This window comes from Pseudophryne corroboree, chromosome 4 (assembly GCF_028390025.1).
Source record: "Pseudophryne corroboree isolate aPseCor3 chromosome 4, aPseCor3.hap2, whole genome shotgun sequence".
In the NCBI taxonomy this organism is placed as follows: domain Eukaryota; kingdom Metazoa; phylum Chordata; class Amphibia; order Anura; family Myobatrachidae; genus Pseudophryne; species Pseudophryne corroboree.
In genome coordinates, this window is record NC_086447.1 from 794,563,023 (window position 1) to 794,576,690 (window position 13,668).

At 46.8% G+C, this 13,668-nt stretch overlaps 1 protein-coding gene across 3 annotated transcripts in view; it reads right to left on the reverse strand.

The window, feature by feature from the left end:
- The window catches only part of LRPPRC (leucine rich pentatricopeptide repeat containing), a 491,686-nt gene that overhangs the window by 431,792 nt on the left and 46,226 nt on the right, over window positions 1–13,668 (reverse strand). For all 3 annotated transcript variants that reach the window (XM_063918355.1, XM_063918354.1, XM_063918356.1), the window contains exon 3: window positions 1,244–1,366. In XM_063918355.1, coding sequence (XP_063774425.1) covers window positions 1,244–1,366 — 123 coding nt within the window. The remainder of the gene's footprint in view (window positions 1–1,243; window positions 1,367–13,668) is intronic.

The following is a 13,668-nucleotide window of genomic DNA, read 5'->3' on the forward strand; positions in this document are numbered from 1 at the left end:
AAACTACCAGAGATCGCCAGAGGTTAAGGTAGGGAAAACATAGCAAAGGTTAGACAGCCTGCCTCCCTGTTTACCCCTCCATTAGGGCTGATTAGTCTATTGTGCCCCACTGGACCAGTCCTGCCAACACTATCCCACTGCTCTGGCTAAAGGCACACGGAAGTGCCCGAGAGCCTGAGCAGATTTCAGCTTTCAGTTTGCATTCCACAAAATAATAGGAACCGGTCTGGCCCAACAGATGACATTTGGACCGGCTAAGCGGGAGCCAGATCCACCCCTTAAACTAAATATAAATAAAACTTTCTTTCAACTTTGAACATAAAACTTCCTTCATTCACATCTGTGGTAGATAACAGCTGCCCCAGTGAGTGTTCAGCAACAGCCACCAGCTCTGCAACCATCTCTCATTTTCTACTTTGTTATAAAACAGAAAAAGCATAGATAGCGGAACAGCTGTTCCCCCATCATCACCTGACCATCTTTGCATGCTAGAGTATCAGATAAATAGGGGTGCAGTGTACTCCACCCACTTCCACTGCGGGTTCTGGCTGGCAAGGAAAGAATTTTAGATATTCAATGGGGGCATGTGGGAAGGTCCAGGGCCCACCCCAGATCTACTAGCATTCTGGAGCCGCTTCCACAATCCAATGATGTACACAATTAATACTATCAACTGTAGAAAATATTTTTCCCCACGGTGAAAAAAAAGAAAGATACACACTGGCAACCACAAGAAAAATTAACAGCCCCCCACACACACACACCCCTCGCACAACCATCACCACAATCTCAGAGTTTATCCGCCAAGTTGCTCTTCATAGAACACACATAGGAAGGTGGTGGTGTTTGGGGATCATCACCTACGCTTTATGCCAGCCTGGGAGCCTCACTCACACTTTCCATGATGAGTGGTCAATGACAGGCAAAAAGAATGGAGTCCGCATTCCTCTCACAAAACACTCCAACCCCCCTCACTGTTCATACGCTTCCCTTCTTGTCCACACCCCCTCTATACACATTCCCCCATTCCGCTGTTCACACCTTCCATCTTCATCTCCTTGTCCACAACATTACACCTCTTCTCCCACACAGTACACTCCCTTTCCCGCTCACCGAACCATAGGGTGAGACGGGATCTGTATGCATGCTCTGTTCCCAAAGAACAACAATTTCAGGAGCTCCAAATAAGTAAATAAATGACAAAGTAGAGTAATTGCGGGGGAGGGGGATAAGTTAAACATACCCATTTTCTGCAGATCACTCCAGATTTTGTTTGCAATTTCTGTTCGTTCTGACGTGGGCAACCCTGGCATTAAGGAGCCACATGCATGCAAAAAGAACCAGGCCTGGTTGCTGTTGGGTTTATCTAGAAGAAGAAAATCGGACTACATTAGTAAACAACCATGTAGGTAAACCTATCATTAAAGTAAGCGCTTAATGTAGATCAGGCACAACACGCTGTCTATCTTGTATGCTCGGAATCTAAAAACAGTATGAGAAAACTGCCATGTTCTGTCAAAAAGTACTAAACATGAAAGGAATAAATAAAACTTGGCTAGTAGTGTTGCATCACTATGAATATCTGCCACTTCAGTAAATAAAAAATCTCCTATTTAGCATAACTCATACGTATCACACCAGTCTAGGTTTTCTTATATACACACTGTACACACAACAAATGTGCAGAAACAATGACTAGTGCATGACTGTGGCACCCATAATTCTTAATTCGGTCCATTAAACATCTGAAACTAAGCTCCATAACATTTACCAGATCATTAAACACAAGTTTTACTGTTATTTGTTGGGATTTTCATGAAGCCATTTCTATCTATAACTGGCACTTATTGTGTCAATAATATCCTATTTCAGACAAAACCCGGCTTTAAACCAACTTAGATCTCTGACACTGAGTTGGTCCTCAGGACGCTCAGACGCTGCCCGGCTCCCTCTGCGCAGTCAGCCGTCACCCGCAGGAAGTGTCCCACCTTCCCGCCCACTGGTGTTGGATGGTAATTTATGGGAGAGGGGCGGGGGAGGCCACACAGGAAATAATTCAATCCCAGGTATCCCGGGATTGACCATTTTTCAATCCTGATACCCGGGATTGAAAAAAATGGCCCGGGATTGGCCTCCCTACTTTTGTACTTCCTAAGCAAGCCATTCGAATAGCACTGTAAAAAGAAGCTTTCACAATGTAAAATCAATCCACACATACATTGCATTCTCTTTTCTTTCCCCAATAATCTAGTTCACAAACACAAAATATAGTATGCTGGACATGCTCTAAATGAAGGACCATATAAGGGCAACATTTTTGGGAGGGTGGACTAGCAGTTACATTATGTCAGGCACTAAATGGATTTGCCCAACAATTGGAAACACTATATATTCTGGCTGAATATAGCACATTAGTGGTATTTGGGGGTTCGGTATGAGTTAACGTCACTGGTGATCCAGACGGTCTGTATACCGACCATGGGATTCTGGCGGTGGGTGGGGGAGCGCAATTTAGAGGGGGGCGGGATGTAGCCGTCGGTAATGTGACTGATCTCCTGACCGCTGGTCTCATAACTACATCCCGGATAGTGTATGGCTGTCTTAAACCATTATGCTTTATTAGATTATTGGATTACCCAGAGCCTTTCACAGGACAACATTTCAGCAGCATCACATCTCTCTACTCTATCTGCTAGGAATTATTATCATCATCATCATCATCCTTTATTTACATGGCGTCACAAGGGATCTGCAGCGCCCAATTACAGAGTACATAAACAAAATAATCAAAACAGGAAAATAGTGACACAGCTGAAGACAATATAGGACAAACACAGGGTAAATAAACATAACTACAGCAGCAGACGACACGGACATAAGTATCAGGGTGGCAGAAAACCGCAGGATTTGGGTTAGTCGAATATGGTTTAAGTAAGAGAAGGATAAGCACATGAGGGAATGAGGGCCCTGCTCATGACAGCTGACATAGTAAGTGATAACCAACCAAAAACCCCACTTTTTTTTGGGGGGGGGGGGGGGGGGGTGGCAATGCAGGGTCGCAATGTCTTTATTTGGTACAAATGAATGCCAACATATTACTGATCTTCTCTACAACTGATTTCATTTTGACGAATGTGTCAGCAGCTATTAGATTAGAGCACAGTTAAAAAAAGAAACAGAGTAAATAGAGGAATACAGATGCATACACACCAGAATGGGATGCACTGACACATGCGCAGAAGAAGTAAAAGAAATTGTGATTCCGCACAAGTCTCTTAATAAAGCAAAAGATATAATACAACCAAGAATAACGAAATGCTATCTAAGAAAAGAATAAATTAATCAATTGCTATCACTTGGTGGTGCGCCCTGAGCCAGTAGTAAACGTTGTTAGACAAAAACACGGGAAAGAAAAAGGCAAAAAAAGAAACAGTTAAAAAAAAGCCTTCTTTTTCTTTCCCGTGTTCTTGTCTAACATGCGCATAAGGGCAAGAGACACTGGGGACCAGGTAAAAATATCACTGCTGCAGCATCAGGGTTTTTGAATAGATTCCATGGAAACATCACAATCAATTAACTCCTAAACATTCTGGATCTACATAGAATTGTTGATGGAACACTGGCTGAACAACACTCACTGACAGGGCCTAGTTAGGTTCAGTTTTGGAGAGCAAATAAGCCTTATATGTCTCATGTACTGCAAATATAATTTTTTTGAATATTCAATAGGTTTGACTCTTGAGCACTATTCATTGCATTGATTGGTTAAGACTTCAGCCACTATTCATATCTACATTATAGCATGGCATCAATAAGTGAGGGTTTTTTCAAATATTTAGCTTCAGAGTAAAGACTATCTGCCAAAAATAAGATTTTACTCACCGGTAAATCTATTTCTCGTAGTCCGTAGTGGATGCTGGGAACTCCGAAAGGACCATGGTTAATAGCGGCTCCGCAGGAGTCTGGGCACAACTAAAAGAAAGCTTTTAGACTACCTGGTGTGCACTGGCTCCTCCCACTATGACCCTCCTCCAAGCCTCAGTTAGGATACTGTGCCCGGAAGAGCTGACACAATAAGGAAGGATTTTGAATCCCGGGTAAGACTCATACCAGCAACACCAATCACACCGTATAACACGTGATACCATATCCAGTTAACAGTATGAAACATAACTGAGCCTCTCAACAGATGGCTCATAACAATAACCCGTTAGTGAACAATAACTATGTACAATTATTGCAGACAATCCGCACTTGGGACGGGCGCCCAGCATCCACTACGGACTACGAGAAATAGATTTACCGGTGAGTAAAATCTTATTTTCTCTAACGTCCTAGTGGATGCTGGGAACTCCGAAAGGACCATGGGGATTATACCAAAGCTCCCAAACGGGCGGGAGAGTGCGGATGACTCTGCAGCACCGAATGAGAGAACTCAAGGTCCTCCTCAGCCAGGGTATCAAATTTGTAGAATTTTGCAAACGTGTTTGCCCCTGACCAAGTAGCAGCTCGGCAAAGTTGTAAAGCCGAGACCCCTCGGGCAGCCGCCCAAGATGAGCCCACCTTCCTTGTAGAATGGGCTTTAACTGATTTAGGATGCGGCAGTCCAGCCGCAGAATGCGCCAGCTGAATTGTGCTACAAATCCAGCGAGCAATAGTCTGCTTAGAAGCAGGAGCACCCAGTTTGTTGGGTGCATACAGGATAAACAGCGAGTCAGTTTTCCTGACTCCAGCCGTCCTGGAAACATAAATCTTCAAGGCCCTGACTACGTCTAGCAACTTGGAATCCTCCAAGTCGCTAGTAGCCGCAGGCACTACAATAGGTTGGTTCAAGTGAAAAGCTGATACCACCTTAGGGAGAAACTGGGGACGAGTCCTCAATTCTGCCCTATCCATATGGAAAATCAGATAAGGGCTTTTAAATGACAAAGCCGCCAATTCTGATACACGCCTGGCCGAAGCCAAGGCCAATAACATGACCACTTTCCACGTGAGATATTTTAGATCCACGGTCTTTAGTGGCTCAAACCAATGTGATTTTAGGAAATTCAACACCACGTTGAGATCCCAGGGTGCCACTGGAGGCACAAAAGGGGGCTGAATATGCAGCACTCCTTTTACAAATGTCTGAACTTCAGGTAGTGAAGCTAGTTCTTTTTGGAAGAAAATCGACAGAGCCGATATCTGCACCTTAATGGAGCCTAATTTTAGGCCCATAGTCACTCCTGCCTGTAGAAAGTGCAGAAATCGACCCAGCTGAAATTCCTCTGTTGGGGCCTTATTGGCCTCACACCAAGCAACATATTTCCACCATATGCGGTGATAATGCTTTACAGTTACATCTTTCCTGGCTTTAATCAGCGTAGGAATGACATCCTCCGGAATGCCCTTTTCCTTTAGGATCCGGTGTTCAACCGCCATGCCGTCAAACGCAGCCGCGGTAAGTCTTGGAACAGACAGGGCCCCTGCTGCAGCAGGTCCTGTCTGAGCGGCAGAGGCCATGGGTCCTCTGAGATCATCTCTTGAAGTTCCGGGTACCACGCTCTTCTTGGCCAATCCGGAACCACGAGTATTGTCCTTACTCCTCGTTTTCTTATTATTCTCAGTACCTTTGGTATGAGAGGCAGAGGAGGGAACACAGAAACCGACTGGTACACCCACGGTGTCACTAGAGCGTCCACCGCTATCGCCTGAGGGTCCCTTGACCTGGCGCAATATCTCTCTAGTTTTTTGTTTAGGCGGGACGCCATCATGTCCACCTGTGGTTTTTCCCACTGGTTTACAATCATTTGAAAGACTTCTGGATGAAGTCCCCACTTTCCCGGGTGGAGGTCGTGCCTGCTGAGGAAGTCTGCTTCCCAGTTGTCCACTCCCGGAATGAACACTGCTGACAGTGCTAGCACATGATTTTCCGCCCATTGGAGAATCCTTGTGGCTTCTGCCATTGCCGTCCTGCTTCTTGTGCCGCCCTGTCGGTTTACATGGGCAACCGCCGTGATGTTGTCTGACTGGATCAGTACCGGCTGGTGTAGAAGCAGGGGTTTTGCCTGACTTAGGGCATTGTAAATGGCCCTCAGTTCTAGAATATTTATGTGTAGGGAAGTCTCCTGACTCGACCATAGTCCTTGGAAGTTTCTTCCCTGTGTGACTGCCCCCCAGCCTCGAAGGCTGGCATCCGTGGTCACCAGGACCCAGTCCTGTATGCCGAATCTGCGGCCCTCTAGAAGATGAGCACTCTGCAGCCACCACAGCAGAGACACCCTGGTTCTTGGAGACAGGGTTATTAGCCGATGCATCTGAAGATGCGATCCGGACCATTGGTCCAACAGGTCCCACTGAAAGATTCTGGCATGGAACCTGCCGAAAGGAATTGCTTCGTAAGAAGCCACCATCTTTCCCAGGACTCGCGTGCAGTGATGCACCGACAACTGTTTTGGTTTCAGGAGGTTTCTGACTAGAGACGACAGCTCCATGGCTTTTTCCTCTGGGAGAAACACTTTTTTCTGGACTGTGTCCAGAATCATTCCCAGGAACAGTAGACGTGTCGTCGGAACCAGCTGTGACTTTGGAATATTTAGAATCCAACCGTGCTGGTGTAGCACCTCCTGAGATAGTGCTACTCCTACCAACAACTGCTCCTTGGATCTCGCCTTTATTAGGAGATCGTCCAAGTATGGGATAATTAAAACTCCCTTTTTTCGAAGGAGTATCATCATTTCCGCCATTACCTTGGTAAACACCCTCGGTGCCCTGGACAGACCAAACGGCAGCGTCTGGAATTGGTAATGGCAATTCTGTACCGCAAATCTGAGGTACTCCTGGTGAGGATGGTAAATGGGGACATGCAGGTAAGCATCCTTGATGTCCAGGGATACCATGTAATCCCCCTCGTCTAGACTTGCAATAACCGCCCTGAGCGATTCCATCTTGAACTTGAATTTTTTTATGTATGTGTTCAAGGATTTCAAATTTAAAATGGGTCTCACCGAACCGTCCGGTTTCGGTACCACAAACAGTGTGGAATAGTAACCCCGTCCTTGTTGAAGTAGGGGCACCTTGACTATCACGCGCTGGGAATACAGCTTGTGAATTGCCTCTAGCACAGCCTCCCTGTCCGAGGGAGTTGCTGGCAAGGCTGATTTGAGGAAACGGCGGGGGGGAGACGCCTCGAATTCCAGCTTGTACCCCTGAGATACTACTTGAAAGATCCAGGGATCCACCTGTGAGCGAGCCCACTGATCGCTGAAATTTTGGAGGCGGCCCCCCACCGTACCTGGCTCCGCCTGTGGAGCCCCACCGTCATGCGGCGGACTTGGAAGAAGCGGGGGAGGACTTTTGCTCCTGGGAACTAGCTGTTTGTTGCAGCCTTTTTCCCCTACCTCTGCCTCTGGACAGAAAGGACCCGCCTTTTCCTCGCCTGTTTTTCTGGGTCCGAAAGGACTGTACCTGATAAAACGGCGCTTTTTTAGGCTGTGAGGGAACATGGGGTAAAAATGCTGACTTCCCAGCTGTCGCTGTGGAAACGAGGTCCGAGAGACCATCCCCAAATAACTCCTCACCCTTATAAGGCAAAACTTCCATGTGCCTTTTGGAATCTGCATCCCCTGTCCACTGCCGGGTCCATAAGCCTCTCCTAGCAGAAATGGACAATGCACTTATTTTAGATGCCAGCCGGCAGATCTCCCTCTGTGCATCTCTCATGTATAAGACTGAGTCTTTTATATGCTCTATGGTTAGCAGAATAGTGTCCCTGTCAAGGGTGTCAATATTTTCTGACAGGGAATCTGACCACGCAGCGGCAGCACTGCACATCCATGCTGACGCAATAGCTGGACTAAGTATAATGCCTGTGTGTGTATATATAGACTTCAGGATCGCCTCCTGTTTTCTATCCGCAGGCTCCTTCAGGGCGGCCGTATCAGGAGACGGAAGTGCCACCTTTTTAGACAAACGTGTGAGCGCTTTATCCACCCTAGGAGGTGTTTCCCAACGTGCCCTATCCTCTGGCGGGAAAGGGAACGCCATTAGTAATTTTTTTGAGATTATCAATCTTTTATCAGGGAAAGCCCACGCTTCTTCACACACTTCATTTAATTCTTCAGATGGGGGAAAAACTACGGGTAGTTTTTTCTCCCCAAACATAATACCCTTTTTTGTGGTACCTGGGTTTAAATCTGAAATGTGTAACACCTCTTTCATTGCCTCAATCATGCAGCGAATGGCCTTAGTGGACATTAGATTAGACTCATCGTCGTCGACACTGGTATCAGTATCCGTGTCGACATCAGGGTCTGCCATCTGAGGTAGCGGGCGTTTTAGAGCCCCTGATGGCCTTTGAGACACCTGGGCAGGCATAAGCCGAGAAGCCGGCTGTCCCGCATTTGGCATGTCGTCAAATTTTTTGTGTAAGGAGTCGACACTTGCACGTAATTCCTTCCATAAAACCATCCACTCAGGTGTCTGCCCCGCAGGGGGTGACATCACTTCTACAGGCATCTGCTCCGCTTCCACATAATTTTCCTCCTCAAACATGTCGACACAGCCGTACCGACACACCGCACACACACCGGGAATGCTCTAAACGGAGGACAGGACCCCCCAGAAGCCCTTTGGGGAGACAGAGAGAGAGTATACCAGCACACACCAGAGCGCTATATACTGCAGGGACTAACTGAATTATGTCCCCTATAGCTGCTATAATATTTACTGCGCCTAAATTTAGTGCCCCCCCTCTCTTTTTTACCCTTTTTCTGTAGTGTAGACTGCAGGGGAGAGCCAGGGAGCTTCCTTCCAGCGGAACTGTGAGGGAAAAATGGCGCCAGTGTGCTGAGGGGGATAGCTCCGCCCCTTTTTCGCTGACTATTCTCCCGCTTTTTTAAGGATTCTGGCAGGGGTAATTATCACATATATAGCCTCTGGGGCTATATATTGTGATTGTTTTGCCAGCCAAGGTGTTTTTATTGCTGCTCAGGGCGCCCCCCCAGCGCCCTGCACCCTCTGTGACCGGAGTGTGAAGTGTGTATGAGAAGCAATGGCGCACAGCTGCAGTGCTGTGCGCTACCTTGGAGAAGACAGAAGTCTTCATGCCGCCGATTTTCCGGACTTCTTCTTGCTTCTGGCTCTGTAAGGGGGACGGCGGCGCGGCTCCGGGACCGAACACCAAGGCCAGTTCCATGCGGTCGGTCCCTCTGGAGCTAATGGTGTCCAGTAGCCTAAGAAGCCCAAGCTAGCTGCAAGCAGGTAGGTTCGCTTCTTCTCCCCTTAGTCCCTCGTTGCAGTGAGCCTGTTGCCAGCAGGTCTCACTGTAAAATAAAAAACCTAAAATATACTTTCTTCTAAGAGCTCAGGAGAGCCCCTAGTGTGCATCCAGCTCGGCCGGGCACAAAAATCTAACTGAGGCTTGGAGGAGGGTCATAGTGGGAGGAGCCAGTGCACACCAGGTAGTCTAAAAGCTTTCTTTTAGTTGTGCCCAGACTCCTGCGGAGCCGCTATTCCCCATGGTCCTTTCGGAGTTCCCAGCATCCACTAGGACGTTAGAGAAATAACATGCACTGCAATCTACGCAATAACAAGAGCTGTATGCATTTTCTGGCATTGCTTATTTCTAATTAACGCTGGTGGAAGTACCCCTGGGAACCTTGGTAAAGCAAGCCCTTACACAATATTGTACCCCATGGCAAACGCTTCTGCTCATCTACAATGTCGTCGTTAAACATCACCGCACTGAATTAAGAAGCTAATCCACTAGTAAGAACACGTATGGAGACTTGTAGAAGGCTGTTAAGAAATTATCACAAAAAAACAAAAAGGAGATAGGACATCTTCGGACTGGTGAACATTTACAATTTTAGGGATTCTCTGCCAACCAAAAATCTATATATCAGTACTTGGCTTTATTAGTTCAAGGCTGGCACTACATCTTAAACAATAACTGCAAACGATTGCCCTTATTTATCAATAAGTGATAAATTTCACTGCGAGTGATAAACTGCACCAGCCAATCCGCTCCAAACTGTCATTTTTCAAACCCAGCCTGTGATATGGAAGTTAGGAGCTGATTGGCTGGTGCAATTTATCACTCATTCATGAATCTGAAATGGAGAAGTTATGATGGGATCCAGCCATACAAGGCATATCATATGCTGCCCTTTTCAGCACAGTACATCTAGCTTCTCTTTCAGGTCTCTCCTGGCTGACTGCTGACACATGTCCTTATTTATTTATTTAATTGACTCCCAAGTATCTGTTTTTGGAGAGAAATTTTACTGTGAATTGTAAAACAAATTAAATTATTTGTACAATATGCAAAGCAGTTTAAACAGGACAGTCAGTATACACCTAGTTACCAAAAGACCTAAAATAGAAGATGGGCATTTACATACATGTAGGGAGTATCAGGAAACGTGATATGCTGTAATTCATTCAAATCCACTGACACTAACAAGATGATATTCTGGAAGCAAGCAATATATAGTATTCAGGAGCCAAACGAATGACAAAAGGTGGAGAAACGCATCAAGCTCACATAGCTATAGTGATACTGGAGATACAGTGCACAGTTCCAACCAACCAATAGCTGAGCTTCTAACATTTTGGTTTGCTTGCATATAAGCTAATACTATATCTCGGATCTTGCCGGTCACATGATATTATCAGCCAATAGCGTAACACAGTCCCCATTGCCAGGAAAGATGGCAAGTTAGCGACAGGTCTGTGTAGACTACATCAGTAGGATTAACACTAAATTAATAAACCATGAAAAAAATAAAAAGTAAATTACACACACACATATATATATATATATATATATATATATATATAATAGGAATTTACTTACCGATAATTCTATTTCTCATAGTCCGTAGTGGATGCTGGGGACTCCGAAAGGACCATGGGGGGGTAGCGGCTCCGCAGGAGACTGGGCACAAAGTAAAAGCTTTAGGACTAGCTGGTGTGCACTGGCTCCTCCCCCTATGACCCTCCTCCAAGCCTCAGTTAGGATACTGTGCCCGGACGAGCGTACACAATAAGGAAGGATTCTGAATCCCGGGTAAGACTCATACCAGCCACACCAATCACACCGTACAACTTGTGATCTGAACCCAGTTAACAGCATGATAACAGAAGGAGCCTCTGAAAAGATGGCTCACAACAACAATAACCCGATTTTTGTAACAATAACTATGTACAAGTAATGCAGACGATCCGCACTTGGGATGGGCGCCCAGCATCCACTACGGACTATGAGAAATAGAATTATCGGTAAGTAAATTCTTATTTTCTCTAACGTCCTAGTGGATGCTGGGGACTCCGAAAGGACCATGGGGATTATACCAAAGCTCCCAAACGGGCGGGAGAGTGCGGATGACTCTGCAGCACCGAATGAGAGAACTCCAGGTCCTCCTCAGCCAGGGTATCAAATTTGTAGAATTTAGCAAACGTGTTTGCCCCTGACCAAGTAGCAGCTCGGCAAAGTTGTAAAGCCGAGACCCCTCGGGCAGCCGCCCAAGATGAGCCCACTTTCCGTGTGGAATGGGCTTTTATAGATTTTGGCTGTGGCAGGCCTGCCACAGAATGTGCAAGCTGAATTGTACTACAAATCCAACGAGCAATCGTCTGCTTAGAAGCAGGAGCACCCAGCTTGTTGGGTGCATACAGGATAAACAGCGAGTCAGATTTTCTGACTCCAGCCGTCCTGGAAACATATATTCTCAGGGCCCTGACTACGTCCAGCAACTTGGAATCCTCCAAGTCCCTAGTAGCCGCAGGCACCACAATAGGTTGGTTTAAGTGAAAAGCTGAAACCACCTTAGGGAGAAATTGAGGACGAGTCCTCAATTCTGCCCTGTCCGTATGAAAAATTAGGTAAGGGCTTTTATAGGATAAAGCCGCCAATTCTGATACACGCCTGGCTGAAGCCAGGGCTAACAGCATTACCACTTTCCATGTGAGATATTTCAAGTCCACAGTGGTGAGTGGTTCAAACCAATGTGATTTTAGGAATCCCAACACTACATTGAGATCCCAAGGTGCCACTGGAGGCACAAAAGGAGGCTGTATATGCAGTACTCCCTTGACAAACGTCTGAACTTCAGGAACAGAAGCTAGTTCTTTTTGGAAGAATATCGACAGGGCCGAAATTTGAACCTTAATGGACCCTAATTTGAGGCCCATAGACAGTCCTGTTTGCAGGAAATGCAGGAATCGACCCAGTTGAAATTCCTCCGTAGGGGCCTTCCTGGCCTCGCACCACGCAACATATTTACGCCAAATACGGTGATAATGTTGTACGGTTACATCCTTCCTGGCTTTGATCAGGGTAGGGATGACTTCATCCGGAATGCCTTTTTCCTTCAGGATCCGGCGTTCAACCGCCATGCCGTCAAACGCAGCCGCGGTAAGTCTTGGAACAGACATGGTCCCTGCTGGAGCAGGTCCTGTCTTAGAGGTAGAGGCCACGGGTCTTCCGTGAGCATCTCTTGAATTTCCGGGTACCAAGTCCTTCTTGGCCAATCCGGAGCCACGAGTATAGTCTTTACTCCTCTCCGTCTTATGATTCTCAGTACTTTTGGTATGAGAGGAAGAGGAGGGAACACATACACTGACCGGTACACCCACGGTGTTACCAGAGCGTCCACAGCTATTGCCTGAGGGTCCCTTGACCTGGAGCAATATCTGTCCAGTTTTTTGTTGAGGCGAGACGCCATCATGTCCACCTTTGGTTTTTCCCAACGGTTTACAATCATGTGGAAGACTTCTGGGTGAAGTCCCCACTCCCCCGGGTGAAGATCGTGTCTGCTGAGGAAGTCTGCTTCCCAGTTGTCCACTCCCGGAATGAACACTGCTGACAGTGCGATCACATGATTTTCCGCCCAGCGAAGAATCCTTGTCACGTCCGTCATTGCCCTCCTGCTTCTTGTGCCGCCCTGTCTGTTTACGTGGGCGACTGCCGTGATGTTGTCCGACTGGATCAATACTAGCTGTCCCTGAAGCAGAGGCCTTGCCTGACTTAGGGCATTGTAAATGGCCCTTAGTTCCAGGATATTTATGTGAAGTGACGTTTCCATGCTTGACCACAAGCCCTGGAAATTTTTTCCCTGTGTGACTGCTCCCCAGCCTCTCAGGCTGGCATCCGTGGTCACCAGGACCCAATCCTGAATGCCAAATCTGCGGCCCTCTAGGAGATGAGCACCCTGTAACCACCACAGGAGAGACACCCTTGTCCTTGGAGACAGGGTTATCCGCTGATGCATTTGAAGATGCGATCCGGACCATTTGTCTAGCAGATCCAACTGAAAAGTTCTTGCGTGGAATCTGCCGAATGGAATCGCTTCGTAAGAAGCTACCATCTTTCCCAGGACCCTTGTGCACTGATGCACTGACACCTGGCCTGGTCTTAGGAGTTTCCTGACTAGGTCGGATAACTCCCTGGCTTTCTCTTCCGGGAGAAACACCTTTTTCTGTACTGTCCAGAATCATCCCTAGGAACAGCAGACGTGTCGTCGGAATCAGCTGTGATTTTGGAATATTTAGAATCCATCCGTGCTGTCGTAGTACTATTTGAGATAGTGCTACTCCGACCTCTAACTGTTCTCTGGACCGTGCCCTTATCAGGAGATCGTCCAAGTAAGGGATAATTAAGACGCCTTTTCTTCGAAGAAGAATCAT